Raw genomic sequence first — 25499 nt, forward strand, 5'->3', positions numbered from 1 at the left:
CACCATGTACACATCTATCTACAACATATAGCAATAATTCAATATCAAACATGAATTCTGTCTACCGAGATGTAATCGTCTCACAAAAACTTCATGCATATTGTACGAAGGGATACTTCAGCTAACACCACCTACATAAAATCGTTCCGCTGGACTTTTCGATCGCACGGACGATTTAACTACATATTCTGTATCTTTTATTCAATACGCGGTACTCCTTTCTTCCGAAAAAGTGTAACACGTAAATATTACTATCGCACCCATATTTTTCACTCGAGGGGATTAATTTAAGGAGGCATTATTCACGTTCGAGTTAATACCCCGAAAATCTCCGGGGCGGAAGATTATCTGTTAATTAAAATTCCCTCGAAATTCAGGCTGGCCTAATTTCGCGTCCGCGAACGCCGCGATGATGGATTCTTTGGCCGTGTAAAACTGGACACAGCCGTACCCTACAAGGATGACGATTTCCCATCATGCTCCCGTTTACGATACTGCTATGTAAACAAAGATACACCGTGTGCAGGGTTAGCGAAATCCGTTTATCCATGATTGGATTCAGGTGATTCCGTAGATATGCCACGGAAGACGATTCGCCGCTATAATGACTGAAATCGATGCCGCCGATGAAATCGTATCGCGTACGATGTGATCGTTAACTCGTGACAGTTCATCCGAAAAGGTGTGACTACCAAAATCGCGGGGTGTTAATGTTGCAGCGCCCGCTAGGAATTTATCGATCGACAACCGAAGGCTTTCCCCGCCGTATCACGCGTGAACAATCGTGGCAATGACGTTATTATTTGCGCGTGCGATCGAATTACTTTATAATAGAGCCTGATGCACGGATGGCACGAGGCTGTCCGCTTACGTCTGACATTTTAATTGAACATTTTTGGGGTTCTCAGACGGGGGCTCCAGTTATTCGAATAGTTCATTCGATCGTGATTTGTCGCGTGTTTGATATCGGCTAACGAACTAATAAGCGGGGCTTTAACGGAGGTTTCGCACGAAATTCGCTTGCCAACAGAGGCCTCTTCTTAAGGAGAAAAGACACAGAATGGCGGAGAAAGGGCGGTTACCTCCGCTGGGAATTCTCCCTAAAAGCGAGGGGATTTCAGGGTTGAATCAAGAGGGCGGTTTACTAATCTACGACCTCGAGACGGTTTTCAGAATTCACAGAATATTTTTCATAGCGTTGTTGAATAAATATTAATTAAATACGCTGTAGATAGCGATGTTAACGAATAATATTTCCTACTGAGATTGTGTCGATGATATTCTGGGAAAGGAGAAGAAATATTTCAGCAAGTAAGATGCGACAATTCGACAGGTACGATTTTAAACGAGGGGAAAGCGACGCGGCTGGATATTAAGTACGAAAATTGAGCGGAAATTACGATGAAGTGGAAGTCAGATTTCCATTTTAGACGGAATATTTCGTCGAGGCGAAGTAGAAAACGAGCAAAGGTTTACTGGGTTAAGATTTTCAGATTTTAGTTCAAGATTTTCAGAAACGATGCCTCTGTTTTGGATTTGCATCTCGAGCTGAATCTCATCCACTTTTTTTCTTATATTTTATGTATAATAAATATCGTTTAACAGACAAAACATCTTCGTGTGAATAGTCTAGTGTTTTAGTATTGGTTCTAGTTTTCATGCTGTGGCAGGTAACGATGAAAAACAACGTTTGCAAAAGAGAACATTCATTTTTCTATTATACCTTACAACAATCGTTGTATTTAGGTGTAACAATCCACTTTACTCGTGGCCTATATCAGGGATTTAGCGAGAATTTATCGAGGAAATGTTTTCACCTATCCGATAGTTTCAAAGCCGTTCTACAATTTCAATTTGCTTTCTCGTTTTTTGTGTAAACGTAACCACGATCATATTTTCACATTTATCATAGTTCGTTGCATTTGTTGGTGATTTCAGCTTAATATTATCTCAACTATGTTAGAAAAGAAAGAGTATCATAGATACACACACGAGCGGTTAACGAAGAATTTTCTTAGTTAGAATTTTCTTTCTATTTTGAAATAAAATAACTTGGAAAAACACAAAGGAATATATTTATCGTCACTACGAGGGCGGTTATTTTAAAATGTTGGTTAACTTTCTTTGTAATTGTCTTCCCATTACACAATAGAGTTAAAAATTGTAAGAGTGTTGCTGCCCAGTTGAGTAACGCAATTTCGAACTTTTAGAGGCTTATTGGATTGTATGCTTGTCTACTCTGTGGCAGACATTGATCAAACTTAATAGAAAAAACAAAGTTAAACGGCAATTGTGTTCGTAAAAGGGATAACAAATTTTTGTTTCCAGTCCTAAAATAAAGTTGTTAGAGGAAGTATGATACTTCATGATGACTGTTTCACTCGAGAAAAATCATTCTCAAAACGTTACTGATTTAATCTTTATCTCTCTCGACGAGGAAGAAAGTAACGTGCGCGTCGATGTGAAATGTTCGAATTAAAATACGATAGTGTCATTAAACTTACCTGACGATCGGGGATCATGTCACAGTCGTACATGCTTCTGTCACGTCGATAGAATGCGGCAGGCATGTAGATAATTATAAGTGATAAATAGACTTAAACGGTGACCGCGGCCTCCCCTTCGTTTCTCTTACTATTAGGCGTTTAATATCTACGTTTATCTCCCTTTTCCTCTCTCTCTCACCTTCTTTCTCTCTCTCTCTCTATATATAGATCTCTTTATCTGTCTATATATCTTTCTCTATATATATCTATATGAACTTGGTTTATTATTGTGCCTGTCGATTTGTCTGGGTTGCTCTACCCTTAATCCCTCCTTTCTTCTATTGTTCTCTAATTCTCGCACTCCCTCCTTCACTTGTTCGGTATGATCAAAATATACTATGAATCGTCAACATCGTTAAGTTTTATGTGCTTTTCATATACAGGTGTGTGTGTACGGATATACGTATGTATGTATGTATGTACGTGCGTATGGATACATATACATATACGTATATGTATAAAGAAATATTTAATCTCTCTCGGTGCAGGTGATGTCGTTCGTTAACAAGTGTGCTCTCTCTCTGTTCTGGTCTTATTAATTACTATCATTAATCTCTCGTTCGTTCTCTCCCTCTAACAATAGGCCCGATTCCGAATCGAAACGGGAGCAAAAATAGATGTTTGCGAATATATGTATGTACATTTGCAGGAAGATCACTGTTTTAGGCTGCTGCCACAGGCTCAGGTCTTGTTACTCCGTTGAATAGTGGTGAAAATGAACTCGATCTCGTTCTTTTTTTACGTTCTTAATGTTCGTCGTCGCCTTTCGAACAGGGTGTATGACCCGCGCACAGATCAGGCTAACAATCCCACCGCTAATTTTCTTCGCTCTCTGCACTCTGCTCACCGTGACTTAGTCGATTCTGGCAAACAACGGAAAGGTACCGTTCCGTGCAACACTGTAATGAAGATGGGACGATGAAGTTGACGATATCACCAGACGTCATCAGCTCCTGCCGATCCCAATACGATGTTCCGAGTAATCTCGAAGCGCTGTCCGTTGAATCGTGAACGAGCCAGCATAAAATATCGTATCGTCCTCGGACGATCGGTATTCGATGAAACCAGCGGATTCGTTCCGCGGCAAGGGGACAGGCACTGGAGGTTGTCTTCCTTCTTAACGATAATCCTCGTCTCTCTGTCACGCACAGTTCCGCGATGCCAACTGGGTAAATGCGTTCGGTTTACGACGTAAAGTCCGGCCTTGCTCGTTTCCTTCTGTGATTGCGCCGCGTGGTAGAAGCGCACGGGGCGGCGATGGAAGATGCGGACGACGCGCAAGAAGGTGGGAACAGAGTTGGCGACGAAGATGATAAGAATGATGACCACTCGTTGCGTGTGTGCGGCTCGTTCTCTCCCGTATTCATGTACACAGTGTGAGTAGACATGTGGGTGCCTGTGCGCGGGGGGTGATGATGGAGGGGCTGTGTTTTGTACGTGTGCGCTCCCGTACGTATATCTTCTTCTCTGTATCTTTCTCTACCGTGTAAGTTCGCCTTTTTTTATACGTCATACATACAGATACACCGATGTACGGCGAGCTGGACGCTGGCGTGCCTGTGTCGATTCATACGTGCAGAGAACGCGACTACGGATATGTCGCGTGCACGCATGTGGCTGGTGTGTCTCTGTGCGCGTGCACGTCTGTGTCTGTATATGTGTGGTATCTGTGAGTGTATTGCGAGGACGACAGAGCGCGTGTCGCTTCGAGAAACAGGTACCGGCCTGTCGGGTGCCTAGGGGAAGACTGAACTCGAAACCGACACGGTGGCAGCAGGACCACGGGACCGAGGGTGTCTCTCCCTCCTTTCGTTCCCTCTCACCCTCACTCGATCTTTCTCCACCCTCCCGTACGCCCCCGCCTCTCCTCTCTCTCCCTTTCTACCGTGGTCTCTGCGTGAAACGTCGGAGCACAGGCGCGCTGACTCTCTCCACCAACCGACAATCAATACGCCGGCAGGCCCGTACTTTCGCCCGCGAAATCGTAATTTTCACTGTTCCTTCGGTTCCTCCGTTCTCCGCCGCTCTAACCCTCTCCTACGTCACTTCCTAACGGTCCCGCTCTTCCGTTTTCCAATCCTCGCGCTACCGCCACCCTCGGCCCTCCACGGCAGACGTACGCTTTTCAGCATTTCCATGGTGGCTCTCGCTTGTTCTAGGGAATTCTTGGGTTCTTTTTTTTCTCTGCTGACTCGGGCGAAAAAGCGCGGGAGTTTCTTGGACGTGGACTGCCGGCGAGGAGAGGACAGGAGAGCTGCACCGCTGGTCTCGTGATTCGTGATTCTTCTGCCGACAATAGCCGTTTTCGTTGCCGTTATTCTCGCCCCCTTGTTTCGATCTGATCGAAATTTCACCGCCGATTCGACCTACTTTTAATTCTTTCTGTCGAGGCGGATTTATAGTTGTGCGTGTTTCATGAACGTACAACGAAATCGCACAAGAGGACACTGTTAATTATTTAAAAGTATCATCGTCATATGCTTATAGCTTGTGGTTGTACGTATGAGGTGGAATTTCTACAGGTTCTATAAAAAAACTGTCGAAAATGTTCAATTATCGATTTATCGAAGGCATTTTACGTGAATGTCTCATCTGTAAAATCGCGGAAATACTTTTGGCTCGCGTCTACGTGCATATTTCACTATGCGAAAACATCCAGGAGTGCTGTGAATGCTGATATAAAAATTGATGCAAGATTGAAATATGTGTTTAATATCTGGAATTGTTAGCAAGTATCCAATGGTTTGAAATCCTTGGTGCATCAGAATTTTAGAAGCTGTGAGATTGGAATTACTTTGATATCAATAAATCATATTTGCATTAAGACTAGTTATCGTAAAGCGAACGGCAAATACAACACAGAAGAGATAACATTTCACGAGTGAGGAATGGAAATAGCTGAGAAAATTACGCAAATAAATGATGTGAAATCCACCGAGGGAATTGTGCAGTCATTGCTTGATTAAATAACTTGTACTTCAAATAATGTTTCTACTTGGATTCTGACTACGAAATTTTATCGGAATAAAATACCAAGAAAATAAACGAAACGAAAGTTAAATATAACAGTCTAAATCTTATATATAGTCTTCTTTCGTTGAGTAGTAAAAATGCATATATGCATTGGTTAGATTATTCTTTATATGCGTACGATTCATAATTATTTTAACTATCAATATTTCTAAAAGAAAAAAGATACAAAACCTCGTTACTGACGATAAAATCTCAATAAAAAAGTAATGGGTGAAAAACTTTCTCTAGTAAATGCATTTGAAAATTCTATTCAACCAGTTCAGTAGAAATGGATGATACATGGCCAGACACGGGTCCAGTAGTCAGCAACAGAGGATCGTCCACAGTTTTTGCAACCCTCCGATATTCTCTGTTCGCATACAGACATTTTCTATCGTTTCTACGATATTCCTTCGACCATATTGATAAAAGAAAGAATAGGTTCCATACAGGCGAACCAGTAAAGGGAGGAAAAGCGGAGAAGAACGAACGCGAGCGAAGAAATTGTTAAAAGTAAAGAAAAGCTCAACACTAAAACGAACAAAAGGTGCACCATTTGTGAAAAGACAACGTGGAGCAGAAAACGTGACTTTTGTACATATCCGGCGTAGCCTTATAGTTCGAACGACTTTTCCTTACGCGATGCACGTGAAAAGTAAGAAAACACTCCCATGGGAACGTTTTACTGTCAGCATGTGGATGTACGATATATTTTCTCTGTCGTTAAGAGAGAAATTAATTTCATTTCACACACGAAAGACTAGTTTTAAAACGATCAGAAACAACGTTTTATCAATATTTAAGATTATTGGCGAATAACGTATATCTTAACCCATGTACTTCTTTAACTCGTTTGTTCGTGAAACATTTGTTCACGCGAAAGTACTTAATTTAATTCTTTCCGAAACATTGATTGTTTACCATCCGTGTTTTAACCCGGTGCAGTTCGTTTACTAATTTCTACGGAAGTCGTGATAAAAAGAAGCTTCGTTGAAAAGAGCCTTTCTTGCTCCAGAAGAGGGTCAATTTTTATAATGAAATTCTCCCACGACAAGAAAATAGACGCTGGAGATCGTACGATAATCCGTGACGATGATGTTCGAGTACCGCGTAGCCTTAGTGGAATTCTACTTCTTCTTTGATCTGATCTTACGATTTCGATGAAACGACACGACAGCGAAACGGAAATAAGGGAAAGATTGAAGTGGTTACGGAAATAATACTAACGTAATCTGAATGATAGCAATCGACGGGACGACGTTCTTCTAATGTCAGTTTTCACTGTTATAGTTTCCTTCGAAAACTGTACTCGCGGTGACGCAAGCGGTTCATCACCGAGGAAAAATTGAGAAACTATAATAGGAAAGTAAATTGAAAACTTTTTAATACAATCCCACTATTATTTCTAAATATTTTTCCACCATTTCCAAGTGTCACCGACACGTTTTCAATTACGTTCCGTCCGATCCCAATTTTGGGGAGGACAAAAGGAAGGTGGCAATGTTTAAAAGTTTCTTCGTTCCACAAAGGAGCGCCGATGAAATTTGTTCTCGAGAGAAGCGGGGCGCAGCTCTTTCGACGGATGTAACGACCGGAGATGTAAAACTTCTCTATCTCTAATGTAAAACAACGTACCAGCACAGTGAGCCGAACTGCATAGTGAAATCATGCTTCGTTCGTAAAAGGAAAGGAAGAAAATAGCAATTTCAACAAACAAAAACGAAATGAAAAATAAAAGAAAGAAAAATATCTCGGCAAATATAGTGCATGAAACAAACGAGGCGATACGTACTCCCTTCTCTCCTCTCGTGTGTCTTCTAAATCACAAACAACAATCGACAGACAACATTATCTAATGATCTATGTCAGCGTAACAAATTGTACTTGGTCCTTAGTCGCCTCTAATTACATCGATCTATGGTAACGCAACAGTATCTGCGAAAGCGTGGAAAGAAATATTCAGTTAGGCTGTCTATTCCTTCCTCTTAGACACACGCACGCGTACACCTACATTCTCTCGTTCTAGTCATACAATAACAACACCATTCGAATACCGCTAATCATCTAGGTAATTCTAATAGTGTTACACCACATGTAAAGGTAGCGATTACGTATCGTCGGAGCATTGTCCACTAAAGACTTACCATAGAAGAACCCATTATACCTACGAACTCAATTGTTTCTTCTGTCGAAGATGAGAGCCTAGAACATATATCGTACAATCCGTTGAGTGATAAATTATGATCTGGCGTGTAGTCGGTCTGATTTCTTGTTCGTTCTAGTTTCTAGCGTTAAAAAGCGGTAACTACATCCCTCGACTCGTCGTCTCCACCCTCGGCAGTTGGGCTCTGATTTTATTCTCGCGACGGGGATTTCGAGAACGTCGAGAAACAATGACGCGCACCCTTCTGGAGGCTGTCGTAATGCGAAACGATATCACCCCGATGTGTGCCTTCTCAGTTATCGTCGAATAACATTTGCATTATTATTGTTACATCGTGGAACGTTACGAGATACGTCAAATATTTTACTCGACGTAATAGCTAATGGAGAACTCCCCAGTGGAAATAGAATAGGGGATAAAATCCGTGAGAGAGCCGGGGCGCGGATATTTCATTAGAAAAATATTACTCCTCATCGCGCGCATTCTAAAAGGAATTCTTACCGCCCGCACGGCCCACACTGCGAATCGTAAATGTTCTTTTACGTTCTCCTTTATTTTCTTTTTGCAATTCCCGTCCGCTCTGTCTACCGTGACACAGAGTGCTATTAAAATATTCCGCTGCCAAGTATAATTGAGGAACCAGAACGAGGAAGAATTTTGTTCCCACGACCGAGCTGCGGTCCAAAGGACGAGGGTCAAGGCTTCGAAGAATCAAGGGAAATGCAAAATTCAATGCGACGTTCGAGAAATTTGCCTCCCATATTTATGATCCCTTGGAAGCGATGACTCGTGAATACCGTCGGACGAACCTCGAATATCGAGCATCACTCGGAGCTTATGCCGTCCTAGTGGTGCTCACCTAAGAGTTATCAAACAGAAGAAACGCGAACGGTTTTCCTTTTTGCGCTGCCCAATGTTGAACGGTCGATTAACGAGAGGAACCGTGCGACTGCTTCGTTACGAGCCCTATCTCTGGATCAATTTTCTCTTACGTAATTATAAAGACCAACAATGTATGTGCTCGTTTCAGTTGGCACTGGAAGACGAGATGTTTTTCACATTTCTGGCTGCGCATGTACGTCTGTTTTTCTATTTGCATTTCGAGATCATACATAAACATCTCAATGCGCCAGTCGTTTGAAATGGTAGAAAATGCAGCCAACAATTTATTCCAGAAGAACGGCCATCGATACGAGCGATTTATCGTGTCAGGCGAACGGTAAAAATGAAATGGACGCTTTGCGGTGGTACGGATGTGGGATTGAAATTTTCGATGTTATTAATGGATTACTGTGCTCGGCGAACAGCGGTGCACGGCTTTTAAATTAATTGTTAAACGGTCACGAATCGTCAAGAGTCTTTTATCGCGACAGAGAGCTGGAGGAGATTTTAATGTCGCGAGTCCGGATTCGTCTCTGTTTAGACGAAACTTTTCAAAGTAAAAACGAGACGCGAATGCTTTCTTTCGCTTCAGTTTTTATAAGAGAACAGAGGCACAGTTGAAAATGGAAGTAGAAGATAAGACGAGAATCTGATTCTCTTGAAGTAAGGTTATCTTAAAAAACTTCAGTGGATCGATAAACACATCGCAAACACAGATCCCGAGAGGCTGCGACAAATTTTCTAGACAGAATACTTAAAACATCGAGTCTTACGGAGATACAACAATTTTTTAACGAAATCAGATGCAAAAGTTTTGCATGGGAATATAGTATCGACCAAAATTTCATCATTTTAATGGAAGACTTAGGAGCTTCTAACCTTAGTCTAGTCATAATGTCCAGTGATGCGAACACATCTTAACCCGACGTAGGAGACCGTTGATCGAACGGAAGTTTCACTATCACCGGATAGACCGTCGGTCAATATTAGTTTGTTCGATGGCTTCTGGCATGTTTGCTCTGCATGCGAACGAAAAATATCTTCGTTGCATACATCGCGTATATTGCTTTCGAACTATTTGCTGACAGCTGTTTGCACGAAAGTTCGAAGAAACGAATTGATTCTACGTTGTGAAACACCATTTTTCCGATGCTTTCAGAGAAAAGAAGATTTGCATTAAGATTTCTGTTCCCAGTAAAAAAGAAGAGATGGAAGTTTCGTTTCGAAAGTTTTGGGGTCCATTTCAATTTACGGGACAACGATCTGATAAGCAATCAACGAATTTATATGTTCCTGAATTGTCGTGTCGATGCTCGGTAGCTACATTCGAATCTCTATTCATTTCGAAGATAGATATAACTTATAACTTATCTTGTATGCACAGTTCAATTCACAATAAAACGGTATTGTACACGACGACAATGGAGGATCTATCCTGTGAATTATCATCCTCTTGGTTATAAGTGGAACGCATTACGAGTTTAATTCGAGGAAACTGAGATGGATGGATTAATTACAAGGACATAAAGTACTTGATGAGCTAGTAATTGAATGACACGCGCGGAAGTCAACATTTGTTGATTACTTTATCTAACAAACTTGATTGATTGCCCTATATGCATATATTCTCATAAGAGATGATTGTTCATAGATTATTCTCACATGTGCAAGTATTTAATCGTTTGTAAATTAGGTTAAACTCACCCATTCGATCGAGAATTCAGCAATTCCTTCAAGATCTGTCGCTAAATGGCCGCACCAACCCTTACTGCTGATAAGCAACGTAGTTCGCGCACAATTGATTGCAACAATGATAAACAACCACCGAAAAATGTTCACTATACTACGTATATTGCCACTATATCAATCTGAACTTCGTGACGGTGAAAACGAGTAGTAAAATATTTATAATAAAGTATTCATTCAATATAAATTACAGCGTAAACGCGCACGATCACGTCGCTTTCCCGCAGCACGTTCGACTAAGTTAAACTGTCGATCTACGCATCGATACAATCGACATTAAGGGTGGTAAGACGCAGCGCCATCTGTTGTGTCAATGAACTCCTAATATCGATTGTCCGATACATAGATTGTTAGTATAACCTGGACGGTGAGTCGAACGCGTATTGTTATGGCTGTTTATAAACCGTCTTGTCCTACGCGTATAATTTCGTGTGTCGTATTTAGTACGTTGTTATTCTATCTTTCGTTTTCACCTTCGCGAAGTTCAGTTCGGTGTTAGCGACCGTGCAGTGCGGTGAATTACTTAAATATATCCCTCGTCGTTCGGTGGTGCGACTTCTAACCTGCCATCAGCGGTTCGCAGTTCGATTCTACGCACTTTTCGGATTAAAATCGAGCGTTCCATCGAGTGGGTGAGTTTAATTTTTACCTCTTAATGCGTTGCTTTGTAATTTAACATTCTATTGATTCCTTTATGCTTGTTTCGACGTGTTATTGCGTTGTATCCGTTTGTTTATTTGAACTTGGTGACTCGTTGGCGGAACATTCGTAACGAAACCATCGAAGCATGGTAGCTCTGCGTGCTCTTGTACAATGTTAAAACGGTAAATTATATATTTCGAAGCAGGGTTCGCGAATCATTAAAATTTCGAATAAAAATGTAGAAAAAGTGGAGCGTTAACGGGAAGAATTTTAATGGAAGATAAAACTCGTTAGGCACATAATCCCAAGCTGAGTTCCGGAAAGTTTCACGTGCATTTTGGCTTCATTAGTAACGCGTGGAACGTTTTCCAGAAATTGGAGACTTCAAGGAGGAACAAAATGCGATACTTGATGTAGATAAATAATAAGTTTTATTTGATACAAGTTTAGGAAAAGATATATGCGTGGGTAAAGTTAATTGGTGATTCCAAGGGTTGATTTTTCATCTACGTAATTAAGATGAATTTAGAGGGTGGTTGGAATTGGTATACCCCTAACGAGAATATCGATTGTTCACAGCAAGAGAAGAAGGAGTACTCTTAAATTGGAAAGATACCTCGTTGATTAAGACCCTAAATTGTATCCAGTTCTGACCACGAAGACATTTCTTTTCAAGGACCCTTCGATCCTTTTATCACAAAATATATTACACTTATTACCAATGTTATACGTCTAAGGGTATATTCTTCATGAATATTTATATAAATATTTCTTTAAAATATATCCGCAATTACATATAATATTGTTAACAAGGGTAACTAATACATTTTGGTACAAAATTATATATTATACGATACCAATGAACATGTATATGCGTATCTTTGAACTCGTAACAAATGAAATTTAATTTCACCGAGACGAAGTCAAACATTTCGGAGTCGAGGGTGCATGAGAGTTGTGAAAACCAGAGGAATTTCATTAAAATCGTTTAATTAAGCTTGTGAATCGTCTTGAAGTTTTCAAGGTGTTTGAGGTTTACAATGACTTTGGAGAGAGCGTTAAGGCCGACTGGCTTTTAGGGTCGTAAATTACAGTTCACCGCGCGTACTTGTAGGGAGAAGTTCTGTCTTTGGTAGGCCCCGATCTAAACGATGAAAAATACTGCACCACGAACCGGTTCGAACTCTGTACCTGTACGAGAAAATTGTGAGAGAAAATTGAAATGCGAACAACTTTAATAACGATCCAACATTTAATGCCTCCATTCGTCTGTCACAATTTTCTCGTGCATAACCAAAGTCAGACATCGCGGAAGTCTGTGGTCATAGTCACTGATAGTAACGTGTCAGTAATGGGTCAGCTTGGGGTTAGGTCGAAGATCGAGGTTAATTGAAGTGTTCGAGTGTGCCACTCGAGGAATTGTCAGTATATATTGTTGGCTTACGTGTGTCGTGGTCGTCGATCAGACTTCACCACTAAAAATCCTCTTTTCCCCGTTATGAACATAAAGACTTACAAATCTGCTTGACATGTTAGACGAATATCGAAAATGAAAAATTGTATGATAATCGCAAGACCAGGAGGCAAGAACAATTAATGATCGAAGTTTAAAAACCGTTTATACGCAATAAATTGAAAAAACAAAAAGTTGTGTATATAATTGCTTGACGGCGAGCTCTGAGAAAACTTATGTAAACGTTACGAGGCAAAAATTTGCAACATTAATATGCGTCAACTAATTGTTCCTTAGTCAGCGCTTAATTTGAATTCACAATTGACTAGGATGATGAACGACCTGCAGCCATTAATCTTAACGCGCAGATGATATCAGAGCGCAAGTTTAAGCGCCGTTCTAGGGTTAATTGAAGTGTTCTAAGAAACTCCTTGAAATTGCTTTGGCTAACAACAACGACGCAAAAAACGTGACGTAAAACAATTGTGCTTGAAAGGACGGTAGTAATATTTGAACGAAGTCAATTAAGATTGATAGAAGACGATCGCAGAAACAAGAAATGATCGTGGCTTCACCGAGAGATTGACTAAAAGATGGCGAAGGAAACATTGACAACGGCTCGACCGGCGTTCTAACACCCCAGGAGGAAGGAGCAGTCTGCGCGAAAAGTGTAGGTCGAAGGTCTCTGTCAAGGGGTAAAGGGACGGTTAGGGAAAAGGAAGAGGTGAAAAAGTGGAAGAAGGGAAAAGAGAAGCAGAGGGTGGCTAGACGGAGCTCTAACAAGTGGCTGTAGCCCGTAACGATCGCCTTCTGTGTCATGCACCAGACACTCTCACACATTCTCTACTTACATAAGAGGTTTAATCAGTACACACCAACTTTGGATTTCTTTCCGAACGTATTTCTGTATTAATATCGTGGAACAGTCGTCTACGACTGACTTCTATTTCCATTCCTCCTCGACTCGATATAATTCCCATCGCGAAGGATAGTTGTTTTATTATATCTTGTAAAGGGATCCTGCGATGAAGGGTAAATATTCGAATCTCCTCGCTCGTTCTCTCCTGCCTTTTATGTACCGAGCGCTTCATATTTGACGACTATCTCGTACGTAAAGAACAGAAGAGTTCAAACGGTAGCGAAACGAAACGACCGCTAATTCAAGATCTCTTCAAAGACACGTTTTCTTTGAAGTCTACTCAAAGAGTATTACAGGTTACTGTTTATTAATTCAATAAAAAAGGCAGAAACCTTCGAATGCGACTCTCGTTTCGCAATACTTATTTTAAGAAACAATATGAGAAGATAATAAATTTCATAGTTTGTCGCATCGAGGGAATTTTATTTGATTATGAAGAAAAGTTAGCGTGTAGGTGTGTTAGTGTATCTGAAATGAATTCATAAATTCTAAAATTTACAATTATCTTCGTATCAGTTAAAGGGCAATCAATATAGATATAATCTTAATTTTAGTTGATTAAATTTTACACCTAAACGGAGAAGTAGCTTCCTGAGGTTAATGCAGATAGTAATATTGGGGAATCAATCCCATAGTTAGGAAGCATGACTATTATAGATGATTAAAAGTCTTCGTGACCCTTTTTCACTTCCAAAATTAGCTACAAATCTAAAGGGGAAGTTAGAAATTGTGATACCCGATGATCCACTTTCTTTAATTAGACGACGGACATTTTTCGTAATGTTCACAGCTAAACATGCAATACAGTCAAGCATACGTGTATCGCGTGTAACATTTTTATAAAATATTGTATTCAGTTTTAATAAACGACTCGTAAGGTTCTCCAAACGAACTAATTACCATCGTGGCAATGCCAGTTCTTTCGAACTCCGTACGCTAGCCCAGCTAAATTCGCGAGTGTTCAATTAAAACTTGTTACAAGTTCGTCCAACGCCCTTTGACTTTTGCGGCGCGCTTTCGTGTCCGCGTTTTCCATCGTGCGTTCAGAACTGCGCGGTCACTGTGGTCACAAACGAAAAAATTCGCGACGATTTTACGAAACCCCGAGATCGACGACATGGCGCAAGGAAAACTAGTCACGTGAATCCCGATGAATGTACGCGTTGATATAGATACACATACAAACACGATTAGAGAAGAGAGAGAATGTGAGAGAAAGATAGGGAAGAGAGAACGAAGGTGTACCAAAATATCTGTTACTTCGAGACGCGTGGCAGCTCGGTCGCTCTGTGATACAAAACACATGCCCGGCGTGTGAACTGTCAAAATACCTCGATGCGTGTGTTTTCTCTCATTCTTTTCTCCCGGACAAAGATCACGGAAGCCTAGAAGAAGGCACCTTCGTTAAGATTAAATCGATATCGAGGAAATAGTTAATGCCGCACGTTCTTTGGCCTTAAATAACACTTAATCCCCCGCGTACGAGGTCTACCACTGGTGTACATCCGTCCCGCTTCGAAACGCGACCGGCACATTTCGTCGTCCTTATCCCACGTTAACCGCTTTCTTTCTCCCTCGCCCTCGCGTTTTCTCTTTCTCTTGCTCGTGTACGCGGTTCTCCTGCCTTTCTACTTATACATGCACTGGCTCCGTATGTACACCCTTGTGTACATACGTGCACTGGTTACACACTGGCGTACGTAGAGTCACGTATAAAACGGACACGTATACAAACACGGTCGCTCTGTGTAGGTGATACCGAATGCTGTATAACAGAGCGTAACGCATCGATGTAAAATCGGGGTAAGAAGAACTTAACCTATCCCGGTTGAAGATTGGAAATGTAAAAGCTTTAGAAATTGGAGTGAAACGGCCAGAGCTAACAAACGTTACTTCCCCCCGATTTCCGTAAAATTGTCTTACCTGTTTTATTAGTGGGTGCAGTGTCTGTTCTATGCTACGGGTCTTTATCTCTAGGGTGGCTGGGTCTACGGGGTCGGGTGTCGCCATGATTCGAACACAACTCCGAGCTCCGTAGACTCGAACCGAGCCTAGAGGGTTCGTTGCACCCCTCTTGCTTCTCGAGCGTCCTCGCCACCCTCTCGCAACACTCGTGCGTTTTCACTTATTTCCCTAGACGCCCCTCTATTCGAATCGCTGGCCAATCCTCGCGTTGATAACAGCCGATCCAAGCGACGCCTCGTCGCGGCGGCAACGTACCAGCAACTCCTCGCTCCGTAACTGCGCACCATAGTGTAGAGGATGCCGCATCACCGCCATCTTATGTGTTGCAGCCGAGTTATCGCGTTCGCGATGGAAATAGTCATTCACCGTATTTCGTTCCATTTTTAATTCTGACTCTTCTAGAGAACGGTGGACAATCGCGGGAATGGACGCGCTTAGAGCGGCCCGCGAGCGTAAATCGTCGAACGAACCGCCATTTTTACGCTAGCGAACTTCGATATGGAGGTTGTAACGCGATACTTTCGATTCGCCCGCCATTACAGCGTCACCGTTCATGCTCGGAGGAAACGAATTCAATTTGAAACTAGTTCAATCGAGGATCGCCACGGTGTACATTTGTGGATGGATAAATATTAAAAATCGAGGATGCTGAGTAATCAAGATCGAGAAATGATTATTCAGTCGGGTTTCGGAATCACACGGAACGAATACATGTGTGTTTAATCGATTATTATTTGCTTCTATAGGAATTTTATTTACAAGCTGCACTTTTTCGTGATACGTGCTAGAATTTAATAAATATTTGACAATAGCGACTAATTGAAACGCATTCGCAAACGCTTAGCGAGATGGGATGCTAATAAACAACTTCGTCCATTAATTATAGTCGTAGTCATAGACTTGAGAGAGTTACATACGTTTAAAATATAAGTGTCACGACAAAACAACGTCAGAACTTTACGAAAGTCTCGTTTTCTTTTTTTTTTTAACGTCATCGAACACATCTAATTCTGGTAAAGCTACATTTGACTAGTTCTAAATAAAGTATATAGTTGAAATGTATTTTATTAAGGAACAGCAGTCGTCTACGCTAATTTAATAAATATCGTTTCCAACTGTAACAAAATATCGAACGTATTAGATAAATAGAGGACAAGAAACAGAATTGAAAGGACATTCGAAAGGCAAGGGAAGCAATCGTCATCCTGAGTCGAAGAAGAAATGAAATTTCACGAAACATTAACAAATATTCAAGATACTTGCCATGAATCTGTGAAATATTCAATTTACTGTCCTTTGAACTCGGATAAACGTTGCTACCACTTTTAGAACGTTTAAGACAGAATTTGAGAGACTTTAAAGATAAGTGATATTCACAAAAATTGACCGTGAACCTTCGCAAATTATCGCTTCTAATGTGTAGTTCCTTAAACAATATGATTTACAATGTTTAACATTGCATGGTAATAATACTGGAATGGAAACGAAGATCAAAGTTCCTACTAGCGTAATCAGTGATAATTTGCCTTGCAATAATAACTTGGTTCTACTACTTGGTATCAGATTAATCATTTTTTGTGTATGATAGTGCTTCAAATTCAGTATCCTTTTTTAAACGTCTCTCGTAATTCCTGTGCTTATGTATCCTGAAAAATGTCCACTTTCGTGGGATTCTGCGTCTTACTGTACCGTTTGTCTAATCGCTCGTGCGATAACCGTGAAACCGTCTCTAACAGAGTTTCACGACCAGTTCAGAAATCTCGTTAGCGTTATTTCTTTGAGTGAACGAGTTTATTCTGATTTGGTGCCAACGGCGCTCTCCTCTTCACGTGTTTCTCAGGAACTTTGTCCTTCGACACGGAAACCCCGTTGCAGGCCAGGCCGCCTTTCCTTTTCCTCAACGACTCGGTCGGCAGGTATTCAGCCGGTCTCAATAGCTGCCTGAAATTATACGGTCCGTTGATATCCTCCGGGTCGTAATTCACCTTGATGATTTCTTGTCGTTTCTGAACCACGCTAGGTCTCAGAACTTGTCTGAGGTCGTCTGGGATGCCCAACGCATCCTTCGTCAGCTCTTTCTTCGCCCCTAATCGACCATTGATGGCATTCTGACAGCTGACCAGTCGATCGACTCCGTTCTTCCTCTCCAGACCGTTCTGTCGATGCTTCTCTAAATTCTCGTTCTCTTTAGCAGGCTGCAACTCTTTTATACGCTCGCGTAGGTTAATCTTCAGGTCGTTGCACAGCCTCGACGGTTTGACCAAGTTGTCTTTCATCACCATTTTATTAACGAACAGACCGTCCTGACAGGCGCTCATGATGTTTCGGTACCCGTTATTACCGGATAGACACCCGTTCGTCTTGGCCACGTTGTTCGACGACGAGTGTTCGCGAACAGAAATCGATTGGCGGTTAATTGCCGTTTCGTGTCCATTCGTGGGACCGTGATGATTATCTACAAGCGTGTGCCCGTTTACGAACGGGGAATGTCCGTTTAGAAAATTCGGAGGTTTATTAAACGCGTTCTGATGGCCGTTCACAGGGTGTCCGTTCACGATATGCTGTTGGCCAGCGAAAGGCTGTTGACGTTCGTTCACACCGTTGTATTTAGCGACGTATCTGGATCGTAGGCCATTTGAATGGTTGATATTCGAAGAGTCGACTGCAAGTTGCTTACGGTGCGGATGGCCCTCAGGGGACCGCAGGTTGTTGTTAGGTACGTGATTAGTCCTTGTACTGCAAAGAAACGACTGTTTCAATTAACGAGTGCTCGACGCGCGTTGGTTTGGTCGTTAAGTTCAGAGCTACCGGTTTTGGTAAGTGAATCAGTTTTAGGTGAACAGAAATAGTAATCTATGATGTTAGCGAAATAATTTGTCTCTTTTTATCGTTGTCCTCTCTATTTGGTAGTCAACAATTTCTCTTAGCAATCTCGAGGAAGAGATGTTGATTTCTCAAAATCGCGTGAAAAGTTTCTAAATGAAATTAAACTCGAACGATGGGTGTGATGCGGTCTACAGGTGGCGTAAGTTTATAATTTTACCTGGAAGTTTGCCATGATACCTCTGGCAATGTACAGAAACACAACGAAAGATTAGTAGAACTCGATTACTATCATACAGTGATTAATTCAACGATACTGCCTATCGTGGGATAATACAATCGCGAGACTGATAAATAAAGAAACGAGAGGGAATTTTAGATTCAGGCAATAACTCAGTTAAGTTAAGTTTAACTTTACCCGACTTTGCCCGAGGTTTCCTTTTGTTGCTGATCCACGTTCGGATTTCTCAAAGCTTTGTGCCATATATCCGAGAGTTGTTGCTCCGTGGCTATCGCAAAGTCGCCCTGCGCTTCCAAACGCTCCTTCCTTTCCGCATTCACTTCCAGAACCTGACCCATTCGACTCCTAAATATCGGAAACAATATCGATACTTTTCGTACGAAACGCTCGTGGCCACCTTCTACGCGCTACATTTTGTACGCGAAGAAATGAATAATTGCAAACCTCTACCAGAATTTCTACACGTCGAACTACTTGTAACTCTGATACCTTGTGGTCTCTCTCGCGCGGTAGCAACTTAAACAACGCAATCGTTAAAGATATCTACTCTACTTATATGCTACGGTTCCAAGATACGTTCGATCAGAGTAAAATTTTCTGTGAAACTTAAAAAACAAGGTAAAAACAGAAGCATTCGTATGTAGTTAACATCGTTGCTTCTCAGATGTCTACGAGTGTACCTCGACAATGGGTGAAGGTCATTTTCTAGCTGTATCAACGGTAAGTCCCAACCAACTTCGTCTTCTTCGAAGTCCGAACCACTTCCGATGCGAGTGCCAAAAGCATTCGAAAATTGAGCATTCGAATTTTCCATTCGTCCAGAGAAAATGATAACGAGTTATCGATCGCGATAGAGCGTTACGTTTATTCACCTGCTCATCTCGTCCTTCAAGTCGCGATAGTACTTGATCGTCTCCTCTCCGTCCACTTGATTGCCACTTCGATATTGCATGATTGGCTGCACCATGTTGAAGCCTTCCGGTCGAACGTAATCCGAGGGTGGTTCCTCTACGTCGTTCAATCGTACTCCGGGCTTGTTGCGACGGAGATTCTTGTGTACTTCCTGATTCTTCATGTGAACCTTCGCAGCATCATCGTAGATAATTGTCAGTCGCAGGAACGAAAACAATGTTCTCTTGAATACTTACATTTTGAGAAAATTGTATGAGATCGGCTTGTCTCAGCTTGTAGTGCACGTGGTCTTTCATTACTGGCTTCCTCTTCTTAACCTTTTCTTCTTTCTTGTACCACCGTTGAATGATCAACGCTGCGTCCTCGTTCTTCAAACCTTCGCGTAGCAGCGCTTTGTGCGCCTCCAGTTTGTCGTCGTAGTGGTTCAAGATCCTCTTGAACCGTTCTTCCAGCTCAGGTCCAAATCGTTTTCGTATGGTGTACCCTCTGAAATCTGTAAATCGTTTCCTCTTACAATTAATATTTCTACATGATGGAGGCATAATTGAAGCAACATACGGCTCTGGATAATGACTGCAGCGTTGTCTTCGTCCATCACTTCCTTATCCGCGTTCTCGTCCTTTGCCGCTTGTCTCTCAATCTCAATTTGCTTTAGCCGTTCTTTTAAAAAAATATCAGGAGAATATTGAACAGCCTAATTGTATTAGATCGTAGGGAGAAAGTATCGATTCCCCTTTACCTTGCTCTCTTTGTAGAACAGATGCTTCCTCCTCTTCTTGTTTCTTCTTCATCATCTCTAAGAAATGTTTCCGTGACAACCATCCGCGAATGTGGCGCTGCAATGTTACGACGGACACAGCGAATTGCCATTTCTGTTTCTTGTACCGGATCCTCGCCAACCATCGGCGAACGCACGACTGAACCATAATGATCTTCTTAAGTTGCTCCTCGTACAGTTTCGAGAGGAACTCGACGTGATAGTACTTAAGGAAAACTTTCGACCTTCCCAACGCCCATCCGTCCATTTTCAAACGTACAAGCAAAAGACGGCAATTGTCACGGTTAGCGATCACGCGTTCATCGTAGGAAAACGCTAGGAAGCAATATCTGTAACGCCACAGTTGAAGAGATATTAAAAATAGATATAAAAATGATTAAAAACAGAAATTGAATTTTGTCCACTTGTAGATTCTCTAATATATACCTTTTTAAGAACTCGTTGAATGGTATTCTATGTGAGAATCCATTTTGTCTAATCCTAATTGTCTCCAAGACACCTGTGTATCTCAGTTGTTTCACCACTTTCTCTTTGTCGAAGTACCGCGGGCTCTTCGAGTCGTTTGGTTTTATACACCGTACAAATTGTGGCGATCCTGATACCATCTTCTGAAGTAGGTCCATAAGGGAGTACCGGAAGTAGGTTGCTACCGTTTGCTGGGCTCTCGACTGTGACGCCAGTCCTCGACTGGAGTAACGCTCCTGGAGCAATAATTCAATGGGAATAATTTCATTCGTCGCCTCTAGTCTACAAGACAGTCGAGTGATACCTTTGTGTTCTGATTGGACTGCGACAATTTCTTCGAATCGGTCTCACGAACAGCCGAGTACAAATTTCCGGTCTTCGTGATAGGACATTGAAACAGGAATCGAACCATGTCGTATTGAGATTGCCTGACCAGTTGGATCACTTCAGGAGGCAGGAAGTTTCTGTTCTTTTCTAAGAACCCTTCCGCTTGGTAAACCACGCGCCCTGCAAAATGGTGGACCGCGAAACAAACCGCGTCCGATTTCGGTCGAACGTAGAACTTCGACTTGATGTTGTTGTGGAATTTCTCTGTAACACACACGCCGATAGTTCCTCAAAACTATTTCACAGGCATTTCCATTACAAAACACTGTACTCGAGAGGACGATATTTAAGGGTGGTCGTTAAAAGAACAGAATGAAAGTTCATACCGATCAGAGATTTGTTCGTGGCTCTTGGAAATCGACTTTCCTCGTCTAACAAAGCCAAGAGTCCCATAGGTTTACTTAATAACATATCGAGGACAGGTCTGTTGTCCGAGAACTCGACTAAATCGACGGGTATTCCTTCCGCCATGTATTCCTGTTGCTCCCAAGTGAATATATGCTGATTGAAGTAATACTGTATCTGCTCGTTAGCGATGTTGATGCAGAGTTGTTCGAAAGAATTCCTGGGGAAATTTTCGAACCCGAATATGTCGAGTAGCCCGATAGCCAGCGGTTCGTAGCTCGGGGAACGATTGAAGCAGAGCAAACAATTGATTTGATTGACCATCCAGTCGAACAATCGGCCGTAAAGCCCTTTTGCCATCGCGTCTCTCGCTGCGCACGCCTCGGTTACCGTATTGTTTCGCGTGATCGTTTCTCCTCTGGTCATAACCGAGTTCGATGTTAACGCCTCTAGAAGATCGTTTTGCTCCACGCCAAGCAACTGCGAGACTGAAGCAAGAATTTCAGAGTTTACACAATAATCGTACGATTTTTTTACGATCGTGGTATGCCTTCCTCGATTGGAGTGAATCTTTTTTTTAATAATAGAACAAACGAACGATTACCTCTGTGCAAAGGTGCTGTATCGATTACATCGCTTTTGTTATCGGTGTTATCCTCACTGGCCACTTCGCCAAACTCGATGTCACCAAGATGGAGTATCGCTGCTAGGATACGATACACTATGTCCACTTCGCTGTCTTGAAAGCCAAGCAATTTGAACGCAGCTTTTAATTGTTGGAATTTATCGATATGCGTCTGAGAGGATTGGCAATGGTCTGTTAAGTATCGATGGTTCTTGCGCAGGTTCAGGTCCAGATAGAATTCTGAGAGGCGGTTGTCTGCCTCGAGACCGTCGTACATGTAGTAAAATATGTGGAAATTACGTTCGCATCTGGGGATTGTTACGGATCAGAGATCGTTATTTATTATATATCCTCGACGAGCGTAAAATTTAATTCATGTACTTACTCAGCTTGAGCCACAACTCGGGATTGTTCTAATAAATACACGTATATCCTGGCGCCTGTGACTTTTCCGCCCTTTGTCATCGTTAAATCGAGGTATTTCCCGAATCTCGAGGAATTTGCATTAATTCCGGTAGTCGCGTTGCCGAAAGCTTCCATTATTGGATTTATCTGGAGGATCCTCTCCTCCAAGTTACGATTGGGGGCTTTGCTGAGGTAAACCAATTGCTTGAGCAGCAAATTCGCGCTTTCCGTTTTCCCTGCGCCAGATTCGCCGCTAATTACGATCGCCTGATTTTGCCGCTGATGCAGCAACGCCTGGTACGCGGCATCGGCGACGGCGAAGATGTGAGGTGGATTATCCGACCTCGCTTGCCCTTTGTACCTCTTCTGCTCCTGTACAAACAATTCACGCGTACAATCGATCAGATGTTCGATCGTTAAATCTAATGATGCTTACTATTCCCGTGTACAGTCCCAAATTAGTGAATGGGTTAACAGCGACAAGTATATCTCCAATATAAGTATATATTTGAGCTTGTTCGTATCTGTGTTGTAACTGATCGACGATCGCATCCTCCGACAGCATGTCCAGAGCAGCCAGATCGTCCATGTACATTTTCTCGGGCCTGGCCTTTCGGTCGGTCTTCAACTTTCCATGCTTGGTCGTCACCTCGGGTTGTCTGTGAACTCGGCCATCGGCTCGTTGGCGAAGGATCTCTTCTCGAAGTTGCTCTCTGACCTTGTCCACGACCGATTCCACGTTCGACAGCAATGGGTGCTCCTTCAATTCGCTCGCGAACGGTCTGTGCTCGAGGTCTTTAACCAAACACTCAGTAATGAAGTCGAGCAATTCTGGAGAGTGTATGTCCGGGTTCTTCAGGGATGGCGGTGGGTTTCTAGGGATTTGAAAGAGAGCTCTCATGGGATGCAATTCGGACAGTGGCGGATCGCCCTCTGCCAGCTCGATCGCCGTGATTCCAACCGACCAGACGTCGCATCGGGAATCGTAAGAGGAATCGAGTTGCTGTTCACATGCGATCACCTGTACGCAAATATGGAGCATTATAATACGTTGATCATCGTGTTAATTAGTTCAGTTGATTCTAAATTCATCGTTAGAGATTAGTGAGATTTACCTCGGGTGCCATCCAGTATGGAGTACCAACCGAGGTGTTCTTTCTCGCGAGCGTCGCGGCGAGATGCGAGGAAACGCCGAAATCGACCAGTTTCACGTGCGCGTCTTCAGTAAGCAAAACGTTGTGTCCTTTAACGTCACGGTGCATGCAGTGATTGTCGTGTAAATAAATTAACGCCTCGACCGTTTCTCTGAGGATGTAAGCTATTTGATCGTCGGTCAGACGTTTCCCACGTTTCTTCAGGCCTTGGACGAGATCGGTTACAGAGCCTCCAGTGCACAGCTGTAATTTAAACGACACAAATTTTTCTCTCACCTTCTCGTTGGTTCTTCTGTTACCATCAGTTTTTCGTTTCGATCGGACACGGCGATGGTAATTGTTCGGTTAAGACGAACCGTCCAATTGTATGGCCGTTACGCTTTCCTGTTTGTGTTATGGTACGAAAATTAGAGTGACAATACCTCCATGACGAACCATAATTGGTCCTCTTCCTGAGCAGGCTTCGCTCTTTTCAAGAACAGCCCGTGGAACAACGGAATGTTCGGATGGTGGCTCAGGTCCCGCAACACCAGATACTCCTCCTCGATCTCCTCGATGTTGTCCGCGACGTTCTCCAGGATCTTCACCGCGACTTTGTTCCCGGTTTCGTTGCAATGCGCGCTGTAAACCTCCCCGTAGGTGCCCTCACCGATTAACTCCTCCAAGACGAAACGTTCGCCAGGGTCAGGTATCACGTCGAAGTTGACGTGCTGGCTGAGACCGTGGTACGCCATGTTGGTCCCACCACCGGTCATTTCTGAAATTGAAAATCGCCTCGAATAGAATATATCGCCGATGTGTAAAATCCTTCGAGTCGCTGTTGTTTATTTATTAGTGCGTGTAGTGTGAAAAGGTAATGTACGTTAATTAAATAGCATTCTGCACGCTGCGTGTATCGACAATTCTATTAGGAATAAACAAGAGAGTCCGGGCAGCGAACTAATTCCTAGATCAAGTGTTATAGAAAGTTGCGGTGAACCACAAGAAGAAAAGTTGCCACTGCTAATACCGTACATGCGTAGAACAACAAAAAAACTCTACTAATTTCATTTACATCACTTTTCCCCTCTTGCTAAATGGTTGGCTAAAATTTCTAGCCTTTTTTTCTTTGCTTACTGACCAATGATGTCAACCATTTCGATATACGTTGCTCGTGTTTGGAAATTTTATAAGTCTCGATTCCTCATTTAAAACCTTCGGGGCTTCGACGATCACTGTTCACTTGACCAGGTGCGAAACACGACTGGGTCGTCCCTTTTCGAATTAGATACCTGTTAACCCCTTAATAACATTAGGCTCGGTAAGACCGGCGCACATCGGCTCAGTTTCAGAAGTAGGTCTCATAACAAGACTATGCCACGCGTTCCTCTGTCATTTTCATTCTTGATAATAATAACTTGAACCGGCTTACGTATACGTTCTACTATATTTCATATAATTTGTCTCGGTTTGATACAGTCCACGACTATGATAATACATACGAGCACAGATACTAATACGATTGCTCTAAATATTAGCTGCCCACATGAACACGCAACTATATTCTATCTGTAGGAAAATGTAGCCTTGTTTCGTACACTGTTCTAGTATTTTTTCACAGTATCATTTTAGTGGGTACCATCTGAAGCACGTACGTGTACAGAACGGGCCATTATATATAAGTTACGCGTTTAATTGACTAGAATTAAGGGGTGTCACTCTTTTCTTCGCTTGTGGTAGAGGCATTAAAGTGATAATACGCCATTGGATGAAGCCGCTTAAGGTTCAAAGCCGCTCGTCGTTTCGAATGACGTTCCGTACCATCAAATTGGACGGGACATTCAGAAGTTACGGTGTCGTTTAAAGAAGTCAGAGTGACTTCTCGACCAAAGCAAATTGTTCTCGAATTTTTCAATATACGCTAGATCTGTAGTCGATCGAACGACTGGAATTAACATTTGAAAAATGATGGTCGATAGTATTCGCTAAAATTAGTAGTAACCGATGAGTGTCTTCGGCCCAGAATACGAGAATCCTGTCAATTTCGCAGATCGAT

At 42.3% G+C, this 25499-nt stretch overlaps 2 protein-coding genes across 6 annotated transcripts in view; both read right to left on the bottom strand.

Annotated features, from left to right (window-relative positions):
* Positions 1 to 15535, bottom strand: part of Alpha-catr (alpha-catenin related) — a 44371-nt gene extending 28836 nt beyond the window's left edge. The window contains exon 1 of one of the 3 annotated variants that reach the window (XM_076894265.1): positions 15288 to 15534. In XM_076894265.1, coding sequence (XP_076750380.1) covers positions 15288 to 15374 — 87 coding nt within the window. In that variant the 5' untranslated portion in view covers positions 15375 to 15534. Of the gene's footprint in view, positions 1 to 2504; positions 2650 to 15287 lie in introns of those variants that run through there. The other 2 variants (XM_076894263.1, XM_076894264.1) reach the window with 2 other exon arrangements.
* A 1227-nt stretch (positions 15536 to 16762) lies between these two features.
* On the bottom strand, positions 16763 to 24728 carry LOC143423251 (myosin-IIIb). Of its 3 annotated transcripts, XM_076894439.1 has the most exons (17): positions 24585 to 24728; positions 23887 to 24221; positions 23426 to 23707; positions 22747 to 23331; positions 22291 to 22682; positions 21885 to 22213; positions 21262 to 21768; positions 20853 to 21139; positions 20510 to 20784; positions 20045 to 20412; positions 19864 to 19965; positions 19542 to 19798; positions 19266 to 19474; positions 19074 to 19154; positions 18571 to 18738; positions 18373 to 18394; positions 16763 to 18079 (listed from the first exon to the last, which is right to left on the bottom strand). In XM_076894439.1, the coding sequence occupies exons 1-17, from the start codon at positions 24598 to 24600 to the stop codon at positions 17099 to 17101; spliced, it is 5196 nt and encodes a 1731-aa protein (XP_076750554.1). In that variant the 5' UTR covers positions 24601 to 24728; the 3' UTR covers positions 16763 to 17098. The 3 variants fall into 3 exon arrangements, with proteins under 3 accessions (XP_076750554.1, XP_076750556.1, XP_076750555.1); XM_076894441.1 differs by lacking the exon at positions 19074 to 19154; XM_076894440.1 differs by lacking the exon at positions 18373 to 18394 and having other exon boundaries at positions 16763 to 18065.
* Between the last annotated feature and the right edge of the window lie 771 nt (positions 24729 to 25499).

This window comes from Xylocopa sonorina, chromosome 4, assembly GCF_050948175.1.
Source record: "Xylocopa sonorina isolate GNS202 chromosome 4, iyXylSono1_principal, whole genome shotgun sequence".
In the NCBI taxonomy this organism is placed as follows: Eukaryota; Metazoa; Arthropoda; class Insecta; order Hymenoptera; family Apidae; genus Xylocopa; species Xylocopa sonorina.

Excerpts from the sequence above, each read along its gene's own strand:
- LOC143423251 (XM_076894439.1), bottom strand. Across the intron at positions 19,799-19,863 it reads TGCAGTCATTATCCAGAGCC|ATTTCAGAGGGTACACCATA; the intron begins GTATGTTGCTTC and ends AACGATTTACAG. Across the intron at positions 18,395-18,570 it reads GAAACCTCGGGCAAAGTCGG|AGGTATCATGGCAAACTTCC; the intron begins GTAAAGTTAAAC and ends GTACATTGCCAG.